General features: G+C 35.3%; 1 protein-coding gene across 2 annotated transcripts; it reads left to right on the forward strand.

The window, feature by feature from the left end:
- The first annotated feature begins 622 nt into the window (after window positions 1–622).
- Window positions 623–25,779, forward strand: LOC128224638 (uncharacterized). Of its 2 annotated transcripts, none has more exons than XM_052934572.1 (8): window positions 623–704; window positions 7,380–7,534; window positions 8,622–8,946; window positions 9,769–9,977; window positions 12,260–12,404; window positions 16,427–16,554; window positions 23,182–23,319; window positions 25,155–25,779. In XM_052934572.1, the coding sequence occupies exons 2-8, from the start codon at window positions 7,415–7,417 to the stop codon at window positions 25,341–25,343; spliced, it is 1,254 nt and encodes a 417-aa protein (XP_052790532.1). In that variant the 5' UTR covers window positions 623–704; window positions 7,380–7,414; the 3' UTR covers window positions 25,344–25,779. The 2 variants fall into 2 exon arrangements, with proteins under 2 accessions (XP_052790532.1, XP_052790525.1); XM_052934565.1 differs by having other exon boundaries at window positions 653–835.

Genomic DNA, 25,779 nt, shown 5'->3' on the forward strand with positions numbered 1-25,779 from the left:
AATATTGAAAGTGCAGCAGTTTGCGCCATATTTATTTCAGCGGAGCAATTTATCCCCAATATTGAAAGTGCACCAGCTTGCGCCATATTTATTTGAGCGGGCACTATCGAGTTTTTATCGCTCAATGAAATGGAAACTATTTCAACCCCAAGTACTTGTTTAAACTTAGCATCATTTTGAATTTATAGAAAATAGAAAGAAGAAAAATATTTTGTTTTCAGTAGCCGGGATATTTTTATATATAAATTTGGGTAAATTATTGGTACAGTACCATGTCATTTTAGTGTATTTTGTATACTTGGCTCGCGAATTCCTTCTGAAGATTAACATTTATTATGTATTTTATTATTCTGAATTTTAGACCTATGCATAATCTTTTGCCCGGTGAAATTTCTTTTTAAAAATTTAAGTTTTTATAAAAAATATTAAAAAATACAAATTTCCGATTATAAAAGGGGTCCCTCACCACTAACCAATCGGAACACGAAGACCATTATCCAACAAAATGGACCAGATCTTGCCGGAGATGGCCAAGTTGTTACGATTGACCACTTTCCAGTATTTATGAAAGGGCAAATAACCACTGCGTAGAGTTTTATGAAGAAGTGTTTTGTGCTACCGTGTTTATTATTGCAAACATTTCGTGATCCTGATGAAAAAATGGCTGCGACCTGTCCTTCGCCGAATGTGAAATAGTTATATCAGTAATCTTGGAATTTATTATTCTAAATAGAAGCGATTTTCTCAACAATTTGACATCAGCTTCTCAAAATGAGTTATTAATACCAAATCATTACCTCTTAGAGAGTGACATTCTGTTCCTGGTTATGAAAATGTACGTATCCACCACAGTTACTTGGTATTTGGACCAGTCGAGCGATTGGTCTCTAGGGTCATCTCTTGGACTGAGAATCATAAAAATGTGTTTTAGTATTCTATGATACCTATAATAAACTAATAATCTACTTTTTGTCGTATTCTTGTAGATCTGAGCTCGTTTCCACACATGTCTCAATCCGAAATCTGCTAACCTTCATAACTTGATAACGTGAATGATAAAGATTGTATGAAATTGTAGAATATTTAATATGTAAAAATAAATGACCAAAAGTTGATTATTTGTTTAGTATGTGTATCATAGAGTACTAAAACACATTTTTTTTATGATTCTCAGTCCAAGAGATCACCCTAGGGACCAATCAACTGGCCAAAAAATGCAGTCCCAATACCAAGTAACTGTGGTATCCACTTCACTTTTCACTCACATTCACAATCACAGTCATCCTGAACTAGAGACAAGCCAGGGAAAATATATTTAATACAAATGAAATCCATTAACAAACAAAACTATTTTTTCTCAAATACATTGGAATATTCACTCCAGACATGAGGTAGAGTAGTCATGGTCTAGGGCTATCCCCAAATATACGAATTGCCAGTGGTTACCGATTACTGGTGTAATCCAAATGATCCAAATATTGAGTTCCTGAAGAGCATATCTGATGTCCTTTGTTTACAATATATATCGGTATATGTGAATGTGAATCCTTCAATAAATATATGTTCCCAAGGGGAAATAACACATTCATTAAATACATCAAATTCATTGAAAAATTTTTTTGTCACACTTTTGATTATCATACATGTATGTAACAATTAATGAATACATCTTGAGTAATTCACAAAACAAATTTTGACAGTCGGCATCTATCATGTTGATTACGTCATATAAGTCACCTCTGCACATGCGCTTTTTAGCAACAGTGCTACTCAACATAACCTTGGACTTGTCACTGTTGAAAACAGAAGCCAGTATTAAATTTCAGTGGTTTTTCCACTTTTAAGAGAATGGTGGCACTGCCCTTTGATAGGGGTGAAATGGCGTCGTTTTTGCAAAAAGGGGGTAAATATTAGCATGATTCATATGATGTTCAACATGCTTTTAAACCTTTTATTCAACAAACCTATCGGCATATATTCATGAATGGCACAAGTGTATACTGCTACCTTTGATAAATGTTAAGGGGTCTATGCTCCTCAAAAAATTGGGATTATTTATATAAATTTACACTTTATTTTTGCAGGGTATAATACATTCCTATGGCCAGAACTGCCAGCCATGCTGACTTATTAATTGTAGCTTACCAGGGTTCGAATTTAACTTTGAGGAGCACTCGCAAAATTTTGCGAGTGCATTTTGAGGCAACTCGCAAAATGACAAATCAACTTGCAATTTTATTATTTGCTTTATTCCCTTATAATATTGTCTAATTAAAGTAGAAATTAACACCTAAGACATATTATGAATATTAAGAAGTATCAATCTTGAGTGACTCGACTACTAGAACTTGTTGATGGCTTATTTTATTTTGGGGGTATGGAAAGACTCGTCTGATGCTGGCAGCTTTTTGATAACAAAGCTGTCCAATAATTTGACATTGTTCACTTTGTATATTTACTACCCTCGCCATCGGGTAATTTAATACCCATTCGACAAGCACGCTACAGATTTCATTAAGTCTATAAGCATTAAAAACAATAAAATAATAGATTTAAAATAAAAAAGCAACAATAAATGTGGTGTGGATACTTTGGACCATGAAATATATCGATCAACGAAGTCTATTCATTTTGACAGGATGATGGGGTTTACATATAGTGCGCAAAAGCGCTAAATTTAGCCAATGATTGAGCTAGGTGATTACGTCATTCGTATTTACTTTGTATTATGCACGCCTCAGAGCATCCCCGAAAGATTCGAGATAAAACTCGGCCTTTTCCGTATTTGTTCTATTTTTGAAAACCTACTAGAGCGTGACTCCGTACTGTCTTCTTTATACCGGTAGTGTAAACATGCCACTGTTTACACTCGACTACATAGCGGAATTAAGTTCATGTTTATTCTACTTTCCTTTTAACATTTTGTGGTCTAGAAAAAGCCACTCGCAGAATTTTGCGAGCTTGAATAAAAGTCACTCGCAATTTCCAAATGTCGCTCGCATTTTGCGAGTATGCGAGTCTAAATTCGAACCCTGCTTACTGAATGGAAGTTTAATGCATTAGCCTCATTTCCCATGATTCCAACAGTAATAGGTAACTGAAAAATTCTAAAAACTAAAAAAAAGCCACCTAGAAATCAATAATGGTGATCCCTGGTTTAAAAAATATACTGTTACTGATGGCAAAATGATTTTTGAGCTTGACTATTCAAAGAATAAGGAGAGCTATGCTACTCACCCAAGCGTCGGCGTTGGCGTCACACCTTGGTTAAGGTTTTGCATGCAAGCACACATAGGTTAATATAATATCTCAGCAACAACTTGAGGTATTGCATTGAGACTTGATACAATGGTACTCAACCATCCAACCTACTTAATAACCAAGTTCGATAACTTTAGTTTGCATTTAATGCAAAATAATAGGCCTTTATTATTTGACTTAGAAATTCTGGTTAAGGTTTTTCATGTAACCACAGTTAAGTCAATATCTCAGCAAATACATCATGTATTGCATTGAAAATTTTGATATGGATTCCCAACTATCTAACCTACTAAGTTAATGAAGTAAGATAACACTTTTAATATATTGAAAATTATGGGCCTTTATTATTTGACTTAGAAATTCAATTGTTGCATGTAAGAACACAAAGGTTAATATCTCTGCAACTACTTGATGTATTGCATTGAGACTTTATTCAATGGTACTCAAAGACAACCATACAATCCAGGGTACCCCCTGGGTTCTAAAAAGTTGTCGCCACTTTTTGCGCGGGGGGTTAAGGGGGCCGCGAAAGGCCCCCTTACGGGTCCACGGCAGCGTCCTTGTGGGGGTTCAGAGCTTAAATTGCATTTAATTAGCACATTGTCGTAGATATTAGCAAATTGTTATTCTATTGACAAACTATATGGACAAGTATATAAATAAAAAAAATAATGCAAAAAAATGCGACAAATACATCAATATGTTGATTTCAGTCTTATGCCTGCTTACAATAGTGTCATAGAATTAAAAAATACAATTATAAAATTATGAGATAAATTGGAAATAAGTATAAACTCAAAAGAAATATATATATTGTCAAACTAAGGCCATACTGTCCTAATAAAATAGTGTTTTAACTCTTTACTCCAGCCAACTTATTGGAAGCCTTATCAAATGGGATGTAGTTCTATTTATTTGTAAGCATACCCAATGACTTCTGTTCATCTTTTTGACTCTTTTTAAACCCCTAAAATGCACCATTTATGGCAATTACAAAATGCAACAAAACCGTAAGCAAATCTATTTTTAGCGCGTAAACGTCATTACGACAACCTAAAAGTCTTTGATTTGCATTTTTAAAACTAACTTGTTAATTACACAACAACAAAGCTGTTGAGATAAATCTTAAAATTGTTTGCTCATAAGCAGTGTTCTCAATAAGAACCAGTTGCCGGCCAAAATGGACGGTTCAAATGGCAATTGGGCCGGTTCAAATTTGTAAAACTAAATGAATTTTAACTAGAAGCTGGTCGGTTACTTTACTATTTGAGACGGTTAAACCGAAACTTATTGAGAACCCTGCATAAGAGACATGGTGTTTGAAGGATGTCATTGTTAATCTGTTAAAGCAATAAAATTCTGCAATAATTTAGCGAGGTGTTGACTGGGCCGTGACTGCTTGCTAATTATCGGATTTGTTGACGCACCAGCAGATGCACTTGATTTATGACAGACTTGATTATCATGCAGGCCACATGGGCACTATCGTTGTCTCCATAAATTCGCCAAATTTGAAAAGTTGTTGCCACTTTTGCAATTTTGTCGCAAATGGCGACAATGGCGATCTCCAGTGGGAACCCTACATAGAAATTCTGGTTAAGGTTTTGAATGTAACCACTTTAAAGTCAATACCCCAGCGAATACATCATGTATTGCATTGAAACTTTACACACAGGCTCCCAACCATATAACCTTCTTATTTAATCAAGTAAGATTATAAGTATCTTCCATGACCGAGAGTGCAAGATAGGTTCATCCCGACCCGAGCGTAAGGTGTTTTGCGGAAACGAGGTTTACGGAGTTTCCGCAAAACACCCTGCGCGAGGGTCGGGATGAACCTATCTTCACTAGCGGCTATGGTAGATGCTTTTTCTCCCACCTCAGTTAAACAAAATTGTGATAAAATGTTTTTTTTGCTGGAACTCTTTTGTGCGTAGTGAAAATAAATGCGTATGGATATTTGATAATTTGTGGTTGTCATGGATATTCTCGCAGTGATTTAGATTATGTTACTAGTCAAATCGGTCTTTAAATAGTTCGGAGGAAAGTGGAGCATTATTTCTCGAAATATGCGTGAAAACTTTTTTATGGTGACATTTGAAGCGAGAAATAGTTAATTAGCATTCTAAATATTGCCACAAGACATTCTTTCTATGATGCTACAGACAACTGTCTTCAACAAGGGAGGTAATTATTACTATGTGGTGACCATTAAAAAGGAGTTCCTTTTTACGGGCATTTTATCTTCGCCCGTGGGCAAGATAAGAATTTCTAGCATGGTTAAATTATTGGATGTACTTATCTGAGGTGGGAGAAAACACTATCTTTCATATTATATAATTTTTGCCCCGTTATTATGTGACTTAGAAATTCTGGTAAAGGACTTGCATGATAGTACACATAGGATAATATCTCAGCAACTACTTGATGTATTGCATATTGCATGAGACTTTATACAATGGTATTCAACCACCCAACCTAATTGTATAACCAAGTTAGATAACTGTATTTTGCAAATAATGGCCCTTTATTATTAGACTTAAAAATTCTGGTTAAAATTTTGCATGTAACCACATTTATGTTAATATCTCAGCACATCATGAATTGCATTGAAATCTAATCTAACAGTGATCCATGCATGTTTCTGAAAAGGCAACTTTCACCAAAACTTTTCAATCCTTGCACTAAAAAGCGGCGGAATAGTGGAGCGCGCTGTCTCTGTGACAGCTCTTGTCTTAAATATGAATGAAATTAAAAGAAGCTTGCACATAACCTGGCATAAAACCCTTTGGGTCGTTTGCTATTACGCTGGTGATTGGTACATCCAGGATAGTGGATATATTTACTTTGCAAGGTCATTGACACACTTCACAGTTTTGTTACAATTCTTCCCAGAATAGGGCACAAAATGTTGTTCTTTTCAGTGTACAAAAGAGGTTTGTGAATGAGGTAAATCAAGCATTAGTGATAAAATGTGTTTTATTTAGTAAATGTGCTGCGAAGGACCGGCTCTTTGTTTTACATTTGCATACATGGACATGTAAATACCGGACATATGGGTGACATGATTTCAACCCATGATTATCATTTGAACAGCCTGTTCAAGATAGGAATTATACATCACAGACATCACTTGTTATTAAATGTTTCCTATGTGACGAACAATTGAAAACTTTTACATCTCAATGTTCATTTTTAATCACCATCTTGTAATGGGGCCCACTATCTTCTAATTAGGACAAAATGTCTCCTGGATTGTATCTCTCAAGAGTGTAATAGACTCTCAGACATTGCGAAAACCATTGGTCATACAGTGTATGACAGGTAAATTTTGGCCTCTGTTGGTTAAATTTGCATTGAAGTCAGTCCATCTGACTTACAGATTTAATCTTTATCAATTATCAAACACTGCTTAAAAGTAAATATATTTTGTTTAGTGGACTAGATGCACGTTTTATCAATGATATTGTCAGAATACCATTTGTTCACATGTCCGATGTTGTTTTCATAGTGTAGATGTCGGAATGTGTTCCGCACTAATTCACCATGCTTTATTTGCCTCCCTTTGCAATACATTTCCAAATAAGTTTTATTACTGTGTATATATATCATGCAATGTTTTGAAACACTAAAATGATAAACTTAAGTCATGAACATTGGAATGTTTTAAAGAATAGTTCCGAATGTTCCAAACAAAAATCTTATCCTTTGGAACTTGTTATTTGATTAAAATCAGTTTGGGTACGGTCCAAAAAATACACATAAATAGACATTGCCAAAATCTCGACCAATCAAAATTATAATTACAATTAAGTGTGAGTGTCAAAAAAGGCGCCATTAAAAGTTTATTTCGGAGCAAAACCTGGCATAAATTACTGGTTATAGCTTTATACCTTTTTATTCCTCGTCGATGTAAAAGACTAGCAACAAAGACTTTTAAAAAGCAAGTTTTCAAACACAAATTTTCAGACCGGAAAATTTTCTTTTGTCCTGACAAAAAATCAGAGGAGGCTGTTGGTCCGAATGACTGACACTTTTCTGAACTTTCGCGATGTCTGGTCTCTGGTACTATGATATTTCCATAATATTACAGTATACTAACTTGTATGTATTTTCAGCTTCAGTCGTAGTGTAAAGACAACACGCTGTGAAAATGCTTTCTTTGGGACTGGTATTGCGACATTCTTGTGCTTGGAACAGAGCGACCTACCATTCTAGGATTCATCTCCGTGGCCTGGCTGTTCTTACAGGACCACAAACAGCAGTGTCCATGGTTAGTCATTCTAGTCTCAACCATGCCATCAAAATATTTGTTGGCCATAATTTGAAAACTGTAACTACTGTTTGCAAATAACTTATCACAAAGTGCTTGTTAATCAGTTAAACTAAGCACGAACACAACACAATTTTGCACCAAAGAAACAGTCAATTTGTGCTGTCGGGCTCTTCAAAGAGTTTTTTATCACTGCATGTTTCTTTCTAGCGTTATCATAAGCTGAGATATATTTGGCTGTTGATCTGAAACCAATGAAAACTGCACATGTATGAAAACTTTTTGGGTTAATAAGTTCCAAGATAGCCAAATCTCAGTGGCAGTCGCTGTTTCTTTGATAAATGAAGTCAATTGACTGGCCATAAATAATGTGCTTGATTTAAATTTTGTGGTTTTGGTTGGAGCAAAAGTCTCAATTACTCAATGCTTCAAAACCTTGAAATGCTTCATTTGCAAATTGTAGTAAGATATTCTAGTATTAACTTTGATACACTTGTACATTTTGACAATACAGACTTGTAAAGTCACATAACTCTCATGATATTTGTTCAGGTATGTCTGTTGATATATCTGCTTGCATTGCTCCTATTACCTAATGGGCCACAAATGAGGTTGAAAAATGAACAGTCTCTTATACTTAAATAGGCATAGCCAAATTGACCACAGGTACTACATTTGTGTTTGTAATTCAAAGCTCAAGCCATTCTTTATCAATTTCCAAATCAATTACCTACATGATCTGAGACAATTACATGTAAAGCAAGAACATTTACCTTATACAGGCGTTCTAAAGTTCATGATTATTCCTGAAAACAGGATGAAAGCTTCAATTAACTTCAGACTTTCGTACAATTCTGATGATTGCTTTTTTCCTTGTTTTCCTTGAACATTTGCAATAAAAACAGAAGGAAATACCTTGATATGAATATAAATTACTTTGAAATAATTTGAAAGAGATCTAAGCCCCTTTATCCTGCTTTTGACATGAATCCTTAATATTGCTTTTTCAGGATTGATAATTATCAGCTGTTAGCACCAGTGCATATACTAGTAATGAATTTGATGCATATTTCACTTACTTTTTCAGGTTGATTTTAATTCAAGCAAACAGCGAACATGCATCAAACGAAGGGTTGTGGCTCGTCATACCTGCTTAGGAATAGATTTAAATCAATTATCGCAACACAGGCTGCTGAACACAAACTCAAACAATAGTGTCGGCCTAGAAACTGAACAGCTTGGAGAAAATACAGTGTCTTCTGCAGCAGGGTCTTTGCCAAACACAACGGGCATTGACCCAAGTATACAAGTGGATGCTGGATTTAATGCCTTCTTCAGTTTGGTAGAATTTATGTCCAAGTATCTTCATTTTATATATGACTTCACTGGATTCAACTGGTGTGCTGTCATAGGTACGTTATAGGTAAATGTTTGAATCATTTCTGATCACAATCTATCTGGAGCAATCATCATCATAAGGCATTTGGATAACAAGACTGAATCCTTACTTTATGTGCTCATTAAATGTGATAATGCAAACGCTTTATTTTATCAAATTTCCTGCTGTTTTGTTAATATGGTTACCAAAACAAAGCTACTGTTAAAAACTTAAGCTTGATAATTTGATTTCAATGTAAACGGTCCATTTTGGTAACTTTTAGTAAGCAAAGTAAAAAATCATCTCTTTACCCTAGCATTCTGAGAATTTTTTTTTTTATTAAAAATGTTAAGATTAATATTTAGAAGAACTTATTTTCAATAAAGGTACATGTAACTAAGAAAAAATTGAGATAACTTGATCATGCAAGGAAAAGTTTTATATTGAAAATACCTCAGAACTGGTCTTCTCAAAAGGTATTTAGTTGATTCTTTATTCACATTAATTAAAAATTGGTGACATGCTTTTAAAGCTCAAAACTATTGCAGAAATAGATTGATGTGAAGGATCAGTTATAGGATTTACTGAGTCATCTGCAGAAAAAATGTTTTTGCTTAAAAAAAATAGCAATAAAATAAAGAACCCTTTTGCTTGTTAACTTTAACAAAGTTCTGATCAATCGGCAAATGACCAGCTTTATTGTTTCTCACACTTTTTTGTTTACAGAAATTTAAGTACCTATGTTCTGTCATTTTCTGCCAATAATTAAATTGCAGGTTTTTTTTTCTTCATTTAGGTTGGATATGATTTGATACCATGTACATTTGTTCATTTTTCATTTTTGTTTCTTTTACAGCACTGGGAATTTTACCTATTCGATTCATAAATACATACTGTACACAGTATCTAATTCTTCGGTATAATGCCAGATTATCAGTAGTAAACAAGAAGATTCATGCAGGGAGCAATGTGGACTCTGTAAAGAAGTATTTCAAGACGAAGGAATTTAAGAGCAGATATCCAGATGCAACACAGCTCTTCAAGGAGAGATATTTGATTAATGAGGTATTACCTATTACATGGCATGAACAATTAGAGATATGTGTCAAATGAGGTATTACCTATTGTAAGGTATGAACAATAGATATGTCAATGAGGCAATACCTATTGCAAGGTTTGAACAATATATATGTCAATGAGGCAATACCTATTGCAAGGTTTGAACAATATATATGTCAATGAGGCAATACCTATTGCAAGGTTTGAACAATAGATATGTCAATGAGGCAATACCTATTGCAAGGTGAACAATGAGAGATATGTGTCAATTAGGTATTACCTATTGCAAGGGATAAACAATGATATATATGTATGTCTAATGAGGTATTATATATTGCATGGTATGAACAATGAAATATATGCGTCAATGAGGTATTATATGTTAAAACAATGCTTGGCATGAACAATAAGAGATGTTTTCCTTTGAGGTGTTATATATTGCATGGCATGAACAACGAGAGTTTTATGTCTAATGAGGTACTAGCTATTACATGGCCTGAACAATTAGAAATAACCTACTGCATGGCATAAAAAATGAGAGATGTGTCTTATGAGGTATTAGCTATAACATGGCCTTAACAATTAGAAATAACCTACTGCATGGCATAACAATGAGAGATATGTGTCTAATGAGGTATTATTATGACATGACATGAACATTTGACTTCATACTGGAATTATATTTAGCAGCAATCTCAAAAAAAAAATTAATCCTTTTTTTTCCACTGTGCGACATAAAGAAATCCAACCATATGCCTGTCTGTCTGTCCATCCTCACAGTTTTAATCAAGATCTAAAGAAAGCAAAACTTGGTAGGCAGATAAGTCATCCATAATTGAAGAATGCTACAGCCCAGAAACCTTAAATTTGGTAGGCAGGTTAGTCATTACCCTATCGATTTTGAAGTAAGTAGTCAAAGCTCTAGGTTGCAATGACCTTGTTCAATGTAAACTCGTAACATTTCCAAGCTCTATTTGCACCTGACATTTGTGTTCTCATGTCAGAGGTCACGGTCACATTTTGTGATCAATGTTAAACCAAAACATGTCTAGGCAACGATGTTTTTTTCCTGATAACATGATTTTTAGTGCACATCTTTAAGATGTTGTCTTTAAACTAAGAACAGATGAATTTAAAGTAATTGTCACAGAATATAACAATTGCCCCTGATTGGACTTTGTCTGATAAATAGCCCTTAGTATATAACATACATTATGATAAATAAATTAATGAGAATCCTGTTTATCTTAAAATTTCATACTGAGATGTTTTCTTTGGTATATTTGTACAGCTTAAAAGATGTTCTCTGGGGTATATTGGCATAAAGCTTACAGACAAGTTCAAACTGTTTTTAGGGTATATTTTAGGGATGCAAACAAATGGCAAAATTGAAATTTGAACATTTGGTATTTTTTCCATAAATTTGCCGCTGAAATTCCTCATTTCCAGAAAAAAAAATCCCGAAAAAAAAGAAGATTCATTTTGATAAAACAAAAACTTTCTATTCCACTGCATTCATTTTTGTAAACAATTAGTTTAAGTAATCGGTGAAGATCATAAATTCTAAGGTGGATGATGTTATATCCTACTGGAGGGTTGTTCTGTAGGACTTGCAGCCTCGATCTCAGATGCTCCTTTACTAAATATAATTATAGAAAACTGCACTAAATCGGGAATTAGTAAAATAATAAATCAAAAACAAACATGGATTTTGGCTAATTTTAATTAAACAACAATAAAGGATATATATCTTTACACACTGTACTTTACAGTCACATTTTAAAGCACAAACATTATATCAAAACACTGAACAGTTTATAGCAGAAGGCTGATCCTTGTTAGCCCTTGGTCATTTTAGTGTACATACTGAAAATAATTGAAATTTGTTTGATTTCACTAGCCAGTTATTGTAAAATTACAGGGACTGTTTATAGTTTCCGAAAATATGTCTCTAATTGGCATATGACGTGTATATAGTGTATAGTTCATGCCACTGGCATTAAGGGCAATTTGTTGTAAACTTAAATGACAAACAAATTTTATACACAACAACATAGTTGTTGGCAAAAGTATATTCAACAAAAAACACGTCAAATATTCGCTGTGGTTCGAATACTAAACATTCGATCAAATATTAGAACATATGTTTGCATCCCTAGTATATTTGTACAGCTGTTTATACTGTTTTCAAGGACTTCGGCACAGTTTACAGATAAATTAAACTGTTTTCTAGGTTGTATTACCATAACTTACAGAAAAGATTATACAGAGATGTTTTCTCTTTACAGTTGGAGAGACAGAAAAAAGTGCTGAAGCGGCAGAACAAGTGTGAGATACCTCGGCTTTTATTGTACTCGATGTTGCCCATGCCTGTCTGGATCGGCTTCTCCCTAGCCATCGGCAGCATGCTTGGCATTAGGCGCGTTGTAAATGGTAAAGTTCTGATCTGAATTTTTGATGTATTTTTCAAGGTACCATACTAGATTTCTCATTATATCCCACGATAAATATATGAGGGGAATGTATAGGAGCTGCCCTTGTTTTATCATGTCACAATGCCTCACTTCATTAGAATTTTGTGTTATATATAGCTCCATAAGTATTGCACTTAATCGCTAGAATCTATGTTGGGGTATTGTTTAGAATTTGCTTTTAATTGTGCACCTGCCATTTCTGTTACATTTTATTAGGGATAACTTACCAGATTGACTTTCAGGGGTATTGTCTTTGACTTAGTAAAAATAGAATGAAAAATAGTCAGAATGGGCTGTTGTGCATCAACCATTTCTGTCCCATTTCACTCGGGCTAACAAGGAGTTAAAAAAAGTCTTAAAAATTTGTGTCATAGGCATCTCAAAATTAATTGCACATACATTCAAAAAACTTGACAGGAATGTTGTTTAGCATTGGAAAGTGTGTACGTATTTTGTCCGTCATTGACAAAGTTGTCTGAAAAAATAGTGTCAAAAGTAGTTTCCAACAGTTTTGCGCCTACACATCTTAAACTTCATAAGAGTGTTGGTCAGCATGGAAATATTTGCATGTTCTAAATATTTTACACTTTACTCGGTCTAACAAGAGTTAAGGCCCATGAATTAGTAAAAGATTGTCTGAAAAATCTTGAATAGATTGTAGCACCAGAAGTATTGCACATACCGGTACATCATGAAACTACATTGGAATGCTGGTCAGCATAGGCTGTGGTGCACCTGCCATTTCTGTATCATCTTACTCCTAAATTCCACAAATCAAGATTTAACCATTCCCGTGTGCCAGCGGCTGTGATATTGTTTGTTTAATTTGGTAGTAACGTCTCATTTTTCTTGCAACTTAGTATATAGGCTTTGAAATTGGTAACTACATTTCTTACCCAACTTGTGTATTTTATGAAATACGCTGTGATCTGTATGACTGTTGTAATGAGCCGCTGAGTGTAATTTTTGACATTCAGACTTATGTGCTATTAATGAAAAAATCATTGATAATAAATGCCAAAAAAAATTAAGAAGTTCATGCGCTACAATTATTTTGAAATTGATAGGGATTCGCACCGAAGTTTCTTTGAGATTTACAACAATTTAACTTAACCCTTTTTCCATAGTTTTTTGTCATGGCATATTTTAACAAAACTCATGTTGTTCCTTTCAAATGGCCTTAAATTAAATATATTTCAATGAATTATTCTTGTGTAACATGCGAGACCAACAAGGCCAGCAGATCCCTTCAAAGAAAAGCATGCTTGACCCTGAAGGGGTCCACTGGTCTTTATATACAGTAAACTCTCAATCCACACGGAGCCAGGGCTTTGCATATTACCAACCAAGTAAACATCCTTACTATGGACGTACCTCCGTCTATAATGTATTGATATACCATGAACGCACATCCACCTACAGCGGACCATTACATTACTTTACCCTCTGAGAAGACTCATTCTGGGTCTAGGCCTGGGAAACTCATGGGTATGGCAACTCCCATCTGGCAGTTGTCTTTATCTCACCACTGCCACCATTTGTAACATGTGACGTCAATGACGCAACAGATCCCTTCAGAGAAAAGCATGTTTGACCCTGAAGGTGTCTTTATATACAGTAAACTCTCAATCCACACGAAGCCTTTGCTAATTTGCATATTACCAACCAAGTACATTTTTCCAAGGTCTGAGTTAAAATAAAAAAATAAATATTATTAAATGTTGATTTGTTTGTCTGAATAAAATCAGTCTTCTAATTATGCCCCCCTTCGAAGAGGGCCATGGGTGCACAGGCATGTCGGTATGTCGGTCGGTCGGTCGGTCGGTCGGTCCGTCGGTAGACCAAAGCTTGTCCGAGTGATAACTCGACAATTCCTAGACGTATGGTCATCAAACTTCACATGAAGGTTGGGCCTGACCAGTAGATGACCCCTATTGATTTTGGGGGTCATCGGGTCAAAGGTCAAGGTCACCGTGACCTTAAATGGTAAAATAATTTTAAAGCTTATCCGAGTGATAACTCAACAATGCCTGCACCCATGGCCCTCAAACTTGACATGGAGGTTGGGCCTGACCAGTAGATGACCCCTATTGTTTTGGGGGGTCATCAGGCCAAAGGTCAAGGTCACAGTGACCTTGAATGGTAAAAGGTTGTCCGAGTGATAACGTGACAATGCCTGCACCCATGGCCCTCAAACTTGACTTGGAGGTTGGGCCTGACCAGTAGCTGTCCCCTAATGTTTTTTGGGCTCAATGGGTCAAAGGTCAAGGTCACAGTGACCTTGAATGGTAAAAGGTTGTTCGAGTGATAACTCAACAATGCCTGCACCCAAGGCCCTCAAACTTGACTTGGAGGCTGGGCCTGACCAGTAGATGACCCCTATTGTTTTTGGGGGACATTGGGCCAAAGGTCAAGGTCACAGTGACCTTGAATGGTAAAAGGTTGTCCGATTGATAACTCAACAATGCCTGCACCCATGGCCCTCAAACTTGACTTGGAGAATTGGCCTGACCAGGAGATGACCCCTATGGTTTTTGGGGGTCATCTGGCCAAAGGTCAAGGTCACAGTGACCTGGAATGGTAAAAGGTTGTCCGAGTGATAACTCGACAATGCCTACACCCATGGCCCTCAAACTTGACTTGGAGGTTGGGCCTGGCCAGAAGATGGTCCCTATTGATTTAAGGGGTCATTGGGCCAAAGGTCAAGGTCACAGTGACCTGGAATGGTTAAAGGTTATCCGAGTGATAACTTGACAATGGCTGCACCCATGGCCCTCAAACTTGATTTGGAGGTTGAGCCTGGCCAGAAGATTGTCCCTATTAATTTTAGGGGTCATTGGGCCAAAGGTTAAGGTCACAGTGACCTTGAATGATAAAAGGTTGCCCAAGTGATAACTCAACAATGCCTGCACCCATGGCCCTCAAACTTGACATGGAGGTTGGGCCTGACCAGTAGATGACCCCTATTGATTTTAGGGGTCAAAGGTCAAGGTCACAGTGAAAGCAAACTCGACAATTCTTGGACCTATGGTCATCAAACTTGACATGAAGGTTGGGCCTGCCCAGTAGATGACCCCTATCGACTTTGGGGGTCATCAGGCCAAGGTCAAGGTCACAGTAACCTTTAAAGCAAAAAAGTTAACAAATCTTCCCCCACTGATATCTCAACAATGCCTGAACCTATGATCATTAAACTTGACATGGATGTTAAGCCTGACCAGTAGATCACCCTTATTGATTTTAGGATTCATAGAGCCAAAGGTCAAGGTCACAGTGATCTTGAATGGTAAAAGGTTGTCCGAGTGATAACTCAACAATGCCTGAACCCATGGTCTTCAAACTTGACTTGGAGTTGCATCTGACTTGTAGATAACCCCTTATGATTTAAGGGGTCATCGGGTCAAAGGTCAAGGTCACAGTGACTTTGAACGAAAAAAACTTGTCTTGTGATAGATTGACAATGCCTGCACCCATGGCCCTAAAACTTGACATTTAGGTTTCTGGTGACCAGCTGATGACTCTGGCTTTTGAGTTCATAGAGTCAAAGGTCATGACGGTCATAACACACTTTATCCTCACACTTTAACGGTCATAATCTTAAAACAGCAACAAATCAGCTGTCATTTCGGTCCATGCATATTTCATTCAATTGTCCATATAATCCTGACAACATGGCGCTCAGGGGGGGCATAATGTTTGACAAACATCTCTTGTTTTCTCTTGCTATGTATGCATCATTGTTGTCTCTACACCACCACTCCGGTTGAATATTCATGGTATTTCTTGGTATTTTACTAACAGAGCCGCTTCCGCTTCTTTAAATATAGTGAGGATCAGTTGTATCAATAACACAAAACTTCTTGTACATAAATAAAATATACATAATTTGTTCCTTGTCACAAGTAATTGTTGAAAGTCTGATTTTTTTTCTGTACACCTGTTTCAACACAATGAAAAAAGTTGATTGTGTTCTTGTTTCAGTGGCAGGTATAACGCCAATCGAGGGCTTGGAAGTCAATGGCATTCTGTGGTTCCAAAACCTTGCTTTACTGGACCCCTACCACATTCTTCCTGTTGTCATGGCAATATCATTTCTGCTCCCTCTCTTTGTGAGTATTTGTTGATGATAGGTCCATAGGATTTCATTCTGTGGAATTGAGATATTTTAGATTTAATTAAAAGAAGTGAATTTTTAATGTTGAAAAGAATGAGGTTAAGTGAAACTTAAACTTGATATTTTTGTAATTTATTTGATCTGGATTATGACAGACATTAAAACACAAGAGAACCATAACCTTAAAGAATGATTTTTAGCTCTACTAGCCAAAGGCCAGAAGAGCTTATGCGATGGTAATGTGTACATTGTATGTGCTTCCGTGTGTGCGTCAGTGCGTCTGTAACCAATTGCTTGTGAACACGATACAGTCTTCAGTTTTGATTGTATCTCAATGAAACTTGAACAGTAGTTAGATAAGCCAAGTCTATAGCCATGTCTAGGACTAAAGGGAGACAACTTGATTTTTGGTTGTGCAGTTGGTTTTCATTCAGAACTCATCGGCCATTTTTATCGAAAACAACCTCGGATGTATGCCGGTACAACATTTTGAAGTAGTTCGTAATTTTTTGAATTATATCATTTATTAAATGTAGTGATTTAGAGTTGTATTTATTGATCTAAGTTTAAATTGATTGCCAGCAAAGTGTATTATTGCAAACATAATTAAGATTCCCAAGAGTTAAGTCATAAAGTTTAACCGATAAATGAAATTACTATGCGATCTACTTGCAGCAGACTTAAACGTGCCACTTTTTGAGTATGTAAACCGTCCAAATACATCCGAGGTTGTTTTCGATAAAAATGGCCGAGGAGCTGCGAATGGTTGGTTTTAGGTTGTACTCTCCCTTGGCTTTGTTAAAAAGGGATAAAAATTACAGTTGGTTGATTTTTTTAGCTCTATTGGCCAAAGACTAGAAGTGTCTGTCATTCGTGCATCCATCTGAACACAATTGCTTGTGAAAGTTTATTCAAATTATGACCCCGGGGTCATTATTGGCCACACCCGGGGTATCAAAGGTTTGGTAATTATATAGGGAAATGTTTGAAAATCTTTTTGTCTGAAACCACTAGCACGGTGGAGAACCCACGTGACTTATTTGGTAAAGTGCACGGCAACAAATGTCAACAAGTCTCGATTCAGGTAAGGTTTTTAAAGATAACTTTCTTAATAGTTGGATAATTTTTGTGAAATAAAGACCATAAACCCCGCATTTAAGAGCTCTATCCACGGTAATAAAGAACTTTCTCTAATATTCTAAAGTTTTCCTGAAAATCTTGACCAACTGATTTCTCAGAGTTGAAATCTAAGGCAAAGTACACGGCTTTTGACAAATCTATCACTTTACTGCGTGTTAGCCGTAAATAATTCATACACAAATCTTATTTTAAGCAAATATTATGTATTTTAAAGTTTTCAGCGTGTATTGTTTATCTTCTTATAGTTATTTCAAAGGCGAAAATGAACTAAAACCAAATTGATAAAGTATACAGACATTTTAGGTTTGATAAAGTACACGGTCGTTTATAACCTTCAGTGTATATACTCATTATTTCACTGACTGGTGCTAAAACGAGTTATTATAAATTTATTTATTATTTCTATTCTTCAAATTCTTTATTGAACATTGCTGCATGTTTGAAAAGACGCATTGTAATGGAGTGGCAATGGAAGAATGAACGCGTTTTAACAGTTATATCGACGGAGTCGCCTAAATGATTGGCTCATTTTCTTGAATCATGGAAACATGTATAATCACACTAAAATTCAGTCCCGTATTTTAACAATATATTCGCAATTGACATATAAAGGGCTTGAAGTTTTTGTAAAGGGTGTTCCACTTCTTTTTCGTTTCGTATACGTAAAACTTGTTTGTATTCATGGTAAACAGTAACACATAACTGCTTAATAACTCTTCATTTTGTCAATTTTGAGAAAGAAAAGTGTTCTTGTACTTTCATTTAAGAATATGAAGACTCTGACTTTAAGCAAAGAATGCGGAATGGCATTTCAAAATAAAAAACAACAACATCTAGTAGACCACGATAGAAGGCGTTCTGGTCAATTGCCATCGTTTTGCTGGAAAGTGTTTTCACAAACACAGGTTAGTTTTTAGCTTTATTTTTTTCGCAGAGAAATAAGAGTATACTAACAGTTATACTTTTATTATGACTCCCCTCGTGTAGAGGTTAAGATTTGCCTTCTTCTGACTGTGTTTTCAACGTTTTTTAGGGGTTGCGTTTTTCACATAATAATGTGGTCCGTGTTTCAGTAGACAGGGTCGTTTAGTTTTATGATGCTGATTACACGATCAAACACTCATTGCGTGGCAGTAATATAGTGTTTTTTATAAATTATATTCAAGTACTGACTTTGCCAGCATTTTTCGCTAACTTGTGACAGTACATGTATTTTTTTATAGGTGCAGCAGTAACAGCGTGACAAAGTTGCACGTTTGCAAATATTGTGGGAAAACTGCTCTTGCAAGACTTGGAGATACACGAAAGACTCGAAAGCGGCCAATTGAAGCTAACATGTGATGTGTGTGGGTTAAAATTGGGTGACACGACCAATCTCAGTGACCAGATTTCTACTAGACACAGGGGAATGACACGTCACAAATGTCTACAGTGTCGCTCAGCATTCCAGTTCAAATCTGGACTCAGCAGGCACGTAAAGGCGAAACACACCTAATCAGGACACATTGAAAGATCACAATGGTCTAGTTAGAAGTGCATTCCAGTATGTTGCCGAGTTAAAATAATGTTTTTTTTTTATGAGTTTAACATTTTATTAAGATAAATAGCAAAACATACTGTTACCAAATGGTGCTCTTTCAAAATGTTTGTCTGTCTTACAGTTCTGAAAAAATGCTGTGTAAAATAAGTATGAAAACGGATTAAGCATAAAACATTTTCACAAGGTTTAGAGATGCATTGTTGTCATTTTCCCATTGATGTCCTATAAACTCTTAACTGCATGTATCTTATATAATTCAGCAAGCTTTGAAACACAATTATTTTGTAATCACATTTCAGCCTTTAGTCTAGAGCATTCTAATGTTCCATGCTCAGCTCTTATCTAGATGTTCAAGTCTTAGTCCTAGCCTGTAAGTTGGTAATATAGTGTGCTCTCATTCCTCCTTACTGTTTCCCATCTAACGCCGAGCCTCCATCTTAACAATGAGTTCCTGTCTGTATTGTTCGAACGACCGCAGTTTTACTGATGTAGATCAGATAATATTTGTTCAGACTGAACCAAATAAAAGATTCAGCGTTACCTGAAAGGTATGAACAATATGCTTTAAATGTGGAAATATATATAAACTAATTGTGATGTGCCTATTTTATTGTTTTATATCACATCAAAATAGGAACATTCGTGAAATTTATAATCACCACAAACGGGCCCCTAACTACAGAGATGTTTTATTCGCCGTCAGTCCAGATTATAATTTATAAGTAAAACTATCTGATTTTTGAAGAAGTGTATGTATGATTCTGTATTGATCTGCATATTTAAAAGTAATCGAACTTATAATGGCAGACTTTCTCTTAATTTATCCCATAGACTATCTTTCAACTCCTCATTAAATATGATTGCTAAATATTTAGTTATTTAGGTGTGCGTTATAATGCAAAATTTATTGATACAACTTAAATAAAAACTAAACACTATACATTCTGACTTCACGAATAGAAAATGCTTATATAACTATTAGTTTGTAAACCACACTCTACTTTCAAACATAAATTAAAATGACCGTGTACTTTATCATCCTAAAATGTCCGTGTACTTTATCAATTTGGTTTTAGTTCATTTTAAGCTTGACTATTCGAAGAATATGGAGAGCTATACTACTCACCCAAGCGTCGGCGTCACCCCTTGGTTAAGGTTTTGCGTGCAAGCACACATAGGTTAATATCTCAGCAACTACTTGAGGTATTGCATTGAGACTTTATACAATGGTACTCAACCATCCAACCTACTTAATTAACCAAGTTTGATAACACTACTTTGCATTTAATGCCAATAATAGGTCTTTATTATTTGACTTAGAAATTCTGGTTACGGTTTTGCGTGCAAGCACACATAGGTTAATATCTCAGCAACTACTTGAGGTATTCCATTGAGACTTGATACAATGGTACTCAACCATCCAACCTACTCAATTAACCAAGTTAGATAACTCTAGTTTGCATTTAATGCAAATAATAGGCCTTTATTATTTAACTTAGAAATTCTGGTTAAGGTTTTGCGTGCAAGCACACATTGGTTAATATCTCAGCAACTAGTTGAGGTATTGCATTGAGACTTGATACAATGGTACTCGACCATCCAACCTACTTAATTAACCAGGTTAGATAACTCTACTTTGCATTTAATGCAAATAATAGGCCTTTATTATTCGACTTTGAAATTCTGGTTAAGGTTTTGCGTGCAAGCACACATAGGTTAATATCTCAGCAATTACTTGAGTTATTGCATTGAGACTTGATACATTGGTACTCAACCATCCAACCTAATTAATTAACCAAGTAAGATAATCTACTTTGCATTTAATGCAAATAATTGCCCTTTATTAATCGACTTAGAAATTCTGGTTATGGTTTTGTGTGCAAGCACACATTATTTTTTATATCAAAGCAACTACTTGATGTATTGCATTGAGACTTGATACAATGGTACTCAACCATCCAACCTACTTAATTAACCATAAAAGATAACTCTAGTTTCATTTAATGCAAATAATTGCCCTTTATTATTCGATATAGAAATTCTGGTTAATTTCTAAGCAACTACTCGATGTATTGAATTGAGACTTTATAGAATGGTATTCAACCACTCAACGTAATTGAATACCGTAACCAAGATATATAACTGTATTTTGCAAATAATTGCCCTTTATTATTAGACTTAAAAAATCTGGTTAAAATTTTCCATGTAACCACATTTATGTTACTATCTCAGCACATCATGAATTGCATTGAAATCTAATCTAACAGTAATCCATGCATGTTCGGCCAAAACTTTTCAATTCTTACACTGAAAAGCGGCGGAATAGTGGAGCGCGCTGTCTCTGTGACAGCTCTTGTTACCTTTGAAATAACTAGAAGTTAAACAATACACGCTGAAAACTATAAAATACATAATATTTGCTTAAAATAAGATAAGATGAATTATTTACGGCTAACATGAAGTAAAGCGATAGATTTGTCAATAGCCGTGTACTTTGCCTTAGATTTCAACTAATCTACAACATTTTCTGTCCTCAGATGTTGAATGTGCAATGTTTTCAGCTAACCCAAACACAAAATGTCCCAAATGAACTAAATGTTTGTTGCCTATTTCCCATACATACATGCTCTGGTTTGAAAATGACACACAAGAGCCATGCCAGTAGAGCATAGGCCCATAAGGGCCTCTTTTTTATTATGCCCCCTTCAAAGAAGAAGGGGTATATTGCTTTACACATGTCGGTCTGTCCGTCGGTCCATCGGCCTGACCAGTAGATGGCCTCTATTGATTTTAGGGGTCTTTGGATCAAAGGTCAATTTAACAGTGACCTTTAACGCTAAAAGGTTGACAAAGCTTCCCCGAGTGATATCTCAAAAATGCCTGGACCTATGGTCATCAAACATTACATGGAGGCTGGGCCTGACCAGTAGATAACCTCTTTTGATTCAAGGGTTCATCAGGTCAAAGGTCAAGGTCAGAGTGACTTTGAATGTGAAATGTTGTCATAGTGATAACTCAACAATGCCTGCACCAATGGCCCTCAAACTTATTTGGAGGTTGGGCCTGACCAATTGATGACCCCTATTGCTATAAGGGGTTTTCAGGTCAAAGGTCAAGGTCACAGTGCCCTTGAACGCAAAAAGCTTGTCTTTCTGATAACTTGACAATGCCTGAACCCATGGCCCTCAAATTTGATATTTAGGTTTGTGGTGACTGGTAGATGACCCCTTTGGATTTGAGGTCAAAGGTCAAGGTCACAATGACCTTGAATGTGAAAAGGTTGTCTGAATGATAACTCAACAATTCCTGCACCCATGGCCCTCAAACGTATTTGGAGGTTGGGCCTGACCAATAGATGACCACTATTAATATAAGGGGTCATCAGGTCAAAGGTCAAGGTCACAGTGACCTTCAGCGCAAAAAGCTTGTCTTTCTGATAACTTGACAATGCCTGCACCCATGGCCCTCAAATTTGATATTTAGGTTTGTGGTGACCAGTTGATGACCCATATAGATTTTGAGGTCAAAGGTCAAGCTAACATGTCATATTGGTCATTACATTATTAAAATCTCCTCATATGTACTTATTCCATGCTGCTAAGAGGATACACGTTTATCTGAAAATGTCAGTCATCATCTGAACATGATTATAAACTGTACCTAGTTTCTTCACACTTTGAATGGTCATAACCTTAAAAGTTCCTCAAACGCACCCAATGTCAATGACAAATCAGCTGTCATTTCGGTCCATGCATCAAACGTCTCTTGTGTAATAAATAGAATGACAGTACCACAGATTATATGAATGACTGTGATACCGTTCTAAGTTTTAAAGTTTAGATTATAGGCAGTTTTAAAAAATTTATCATTTTGCTTAATTAAGTTATTACTGAATATAAATATATCTTGTACTTGTTCTACAATGACTGTCAATAATTTCAGATTTCAGGACTGCTCACTCCAAAACTGAGGGCCTCAAACTATGCACATTTAGTCCAAAGACTACCGTTCATGATTATACAATCTTTCATAACAACATGGAGTATGTTTATGATGTTTGTTTGTTGGAATCTAAGTTCAGTAAGTATAGATGAAGGTGTAATAGTCCATGAAATAACCAGGCCCCAATATCAGAAAAATACTTCAGTGAAATGTCAATCTCAACTCATTTTACCATATAACATTAAGATGTTAAAAATCATCTATGTCTTTTTTTATAACACATTCTCTCATAGAAGATGTAAAAATAAAGCTTTGGTCAAGATTCAAATTTTTTTTATTCTTCAGCCTAAAATTTTCATCTTGCAAATTTTCTATGAAGTGTGATTTATGTACCGTAAATGACTGGGTATAAGACTATAGGGGGTATAAGACGCAGACGAAAAAATCTGTGAAAAATCTGAGAAAAAAACTTTTAATCTATGTTTTGGATTAAAGGACGCATAGAAAAAATGTCAAAATCGTCTGCCAATTTCGGCCACCATGTTTGTTGACAGTGACGAAAAAAAATAATCGTGAAAATGGTGATGGTTATCTTTAAAACCATACAATGATAATGCAAAATATTTTTCATTTTTATTCATTTCATGTTAGGATAGGCACTGAAAAGTACTGAGTGTGACAATTTGTTTCTGGATGGCACTGAAAAGTACCTTTTATGACAATTAGTAAGATTTCTTTCTGACGGAATATCGTAAACGATAACCTGTCGAGAATTACACCTTATCGCATGACTGACAAAAAATATTTTGACAGTGCCCAACTTTGCTTTTTAATATGCATGTTTAATTATTGTTATATTCAAAATAATATTGAATAATTTTAATCGTACAATATTTTTTTTAAATTATAAACGTCTATCGATATACTGTATCCCGATCTTCAACTGCCGTTTTAACCCGTATATACTCGATCAATATGACGTGGTTATTAGACGCATGCATTTTTTTACATCAAAATCTGAGGGAAAAAACTGCGTCTAATACCCAGTCATTTATGGTACTGATAATCTGCTCCCATACCCTCCCGTCTGTGTTTCTTACAGCATAAGCATGAACACTGGAAAAAAATGGATCAATCCCTTAATCTGTGTGTAGGGTGCTGAATGATTCCTTAACCCTGAGGAATATTTCACACACGGTTGTATTTTAAATTTATGTGACATTCTGTAAAGACGACACTTACGAGTTGATTAACTGAAATCAATGTGGTCCGGTGAAAGCAGTATCAAATGAAATGTTTTGTTCTAGCTTTTCATCCTAAAGTGACACTCTTATTCAAAATAAATACATATACATGAATAACAAAAATAAATATTGAGTGATAAACCTTTAACTACATACTAAATAATGCATTTGTGAAAAACATGAATTACTGATTACAAGATTGTAACCGTGTATTTAATAGCTGAAAATGCAAAAGTATTAAATGATTGGTGAATGCTAAAAGATTTACTTAGATAGGCTCAAAAGGTAAAAATACCGTGGTTTCTGCACCTTTCTTTCAAATTAAACTAGGTATCCTTCATTAGAATCATTGTTTTTAACATTTATTCATATAATTTTGGTAAATCTTATTTGGGAGTAAGAGTGCATCTTTAAAGCTGTAAAAACATTTAATCAAGAGTAATTCTTTACAAAATAAATTAACTTTTAATTACAAATGAACTTATTTTGTAAATCAAACATTATTCCAGGTACGTTTCATGAATTGATTTTCATAGAAATGGTACATTCTAGTATGATTTTCAACTCCACATGGACTCAGTTGAATTTTTGTGGTCTATTACAAAAGTCTTGAGCTAGCGTTCAAGTCTAAAAATGGACAAAGGGGAAATGTATTTTGTCCCTTAATGATTGTAAAATGATGCCACGTAAAATTCTACAAAAAAATGACAACTCTACTTTCTTCCACAGGGCATCGTGTACTACTGGGCGATGTCGGGCTTTGGTGCCGTGACCTTCAGGCTCATCTGTTACCACCCTTTCATTATGAACACAATGGTGCCAAAGGGCAAGTGGAATGCCTGGGTGGAAGACCAAATTATCATTGACAAACCATACACTACCATATGGACAAACTTCAAAAATAGATTCAGGTTTTGAGAATGTGACTGTTTAGTGTAAAATAATTTAAAAAAAATGAAAGAGCTACAGGACATGAAAGAGCTTCAGGATATGACAAAATGAAAGTTCTTGTTTGCTGGAAAAAGAATGGTAATATAACACAAAGTGTTGCCTTTTGAGTAACACAGTGTCGGACAGCAGTGTTATGTTCAATGTTATATATTGTAAAATGTTTGTCATGTTATTTGATTACAATGTATGTTAGGATGTGCATGAGGTATTTGTGACAATGAAAAAGGTTTTAACAATGTATTTATTCACAGTTTTGCTACCTGATTATTTTTAATACTGCCAACTTGTCAGTTTGACTAAGAAAAAAATACTGCAGCGCTTTATTACAATTTGTTTAGGTTATGATTATAAAAGCTAATGCTCTTATATTTGCTGTCAAATCATGAATACAAATACAAAAATG

The sequence above is a fragment of the Mya arenaria genome, chromosome 2 (assembly GCF_026914265.1).
Source record: "Mya arenaria isolate MELC-2E11 chromosome 2, ASM2691426v1".
NCBI lineage: Eukaryota > Metazoa > Mollusca > Bivalvia > Myida > Myidae > Mya > Mya arenaria.

Excerpts from the sequence above, each read along its gene's own strand:
- LOC128224638 (XM_052934572.1), top strand. The coding sequence starts at position 7,415 with ATGCTTTCTTTGGGACTGGTATTGCGACATTCTTGTGCTTGGAACAGA. Across the intron at positions 7,535-8,621 it reads CACAAACAGCAGTGTCCATG|GTTGATTTTAATTCAAGCAA; the intron begins GTTAGTCATTCT and ends TTACTTTTTCAG. Across the intron at positions 8,947-9,768 it reads CAACTGGTGTGCTGTCATAG|CACTGGGAATTTTACCTATT; the intron begins GTACGTTATAGG and ends TTTCTTTTACAG.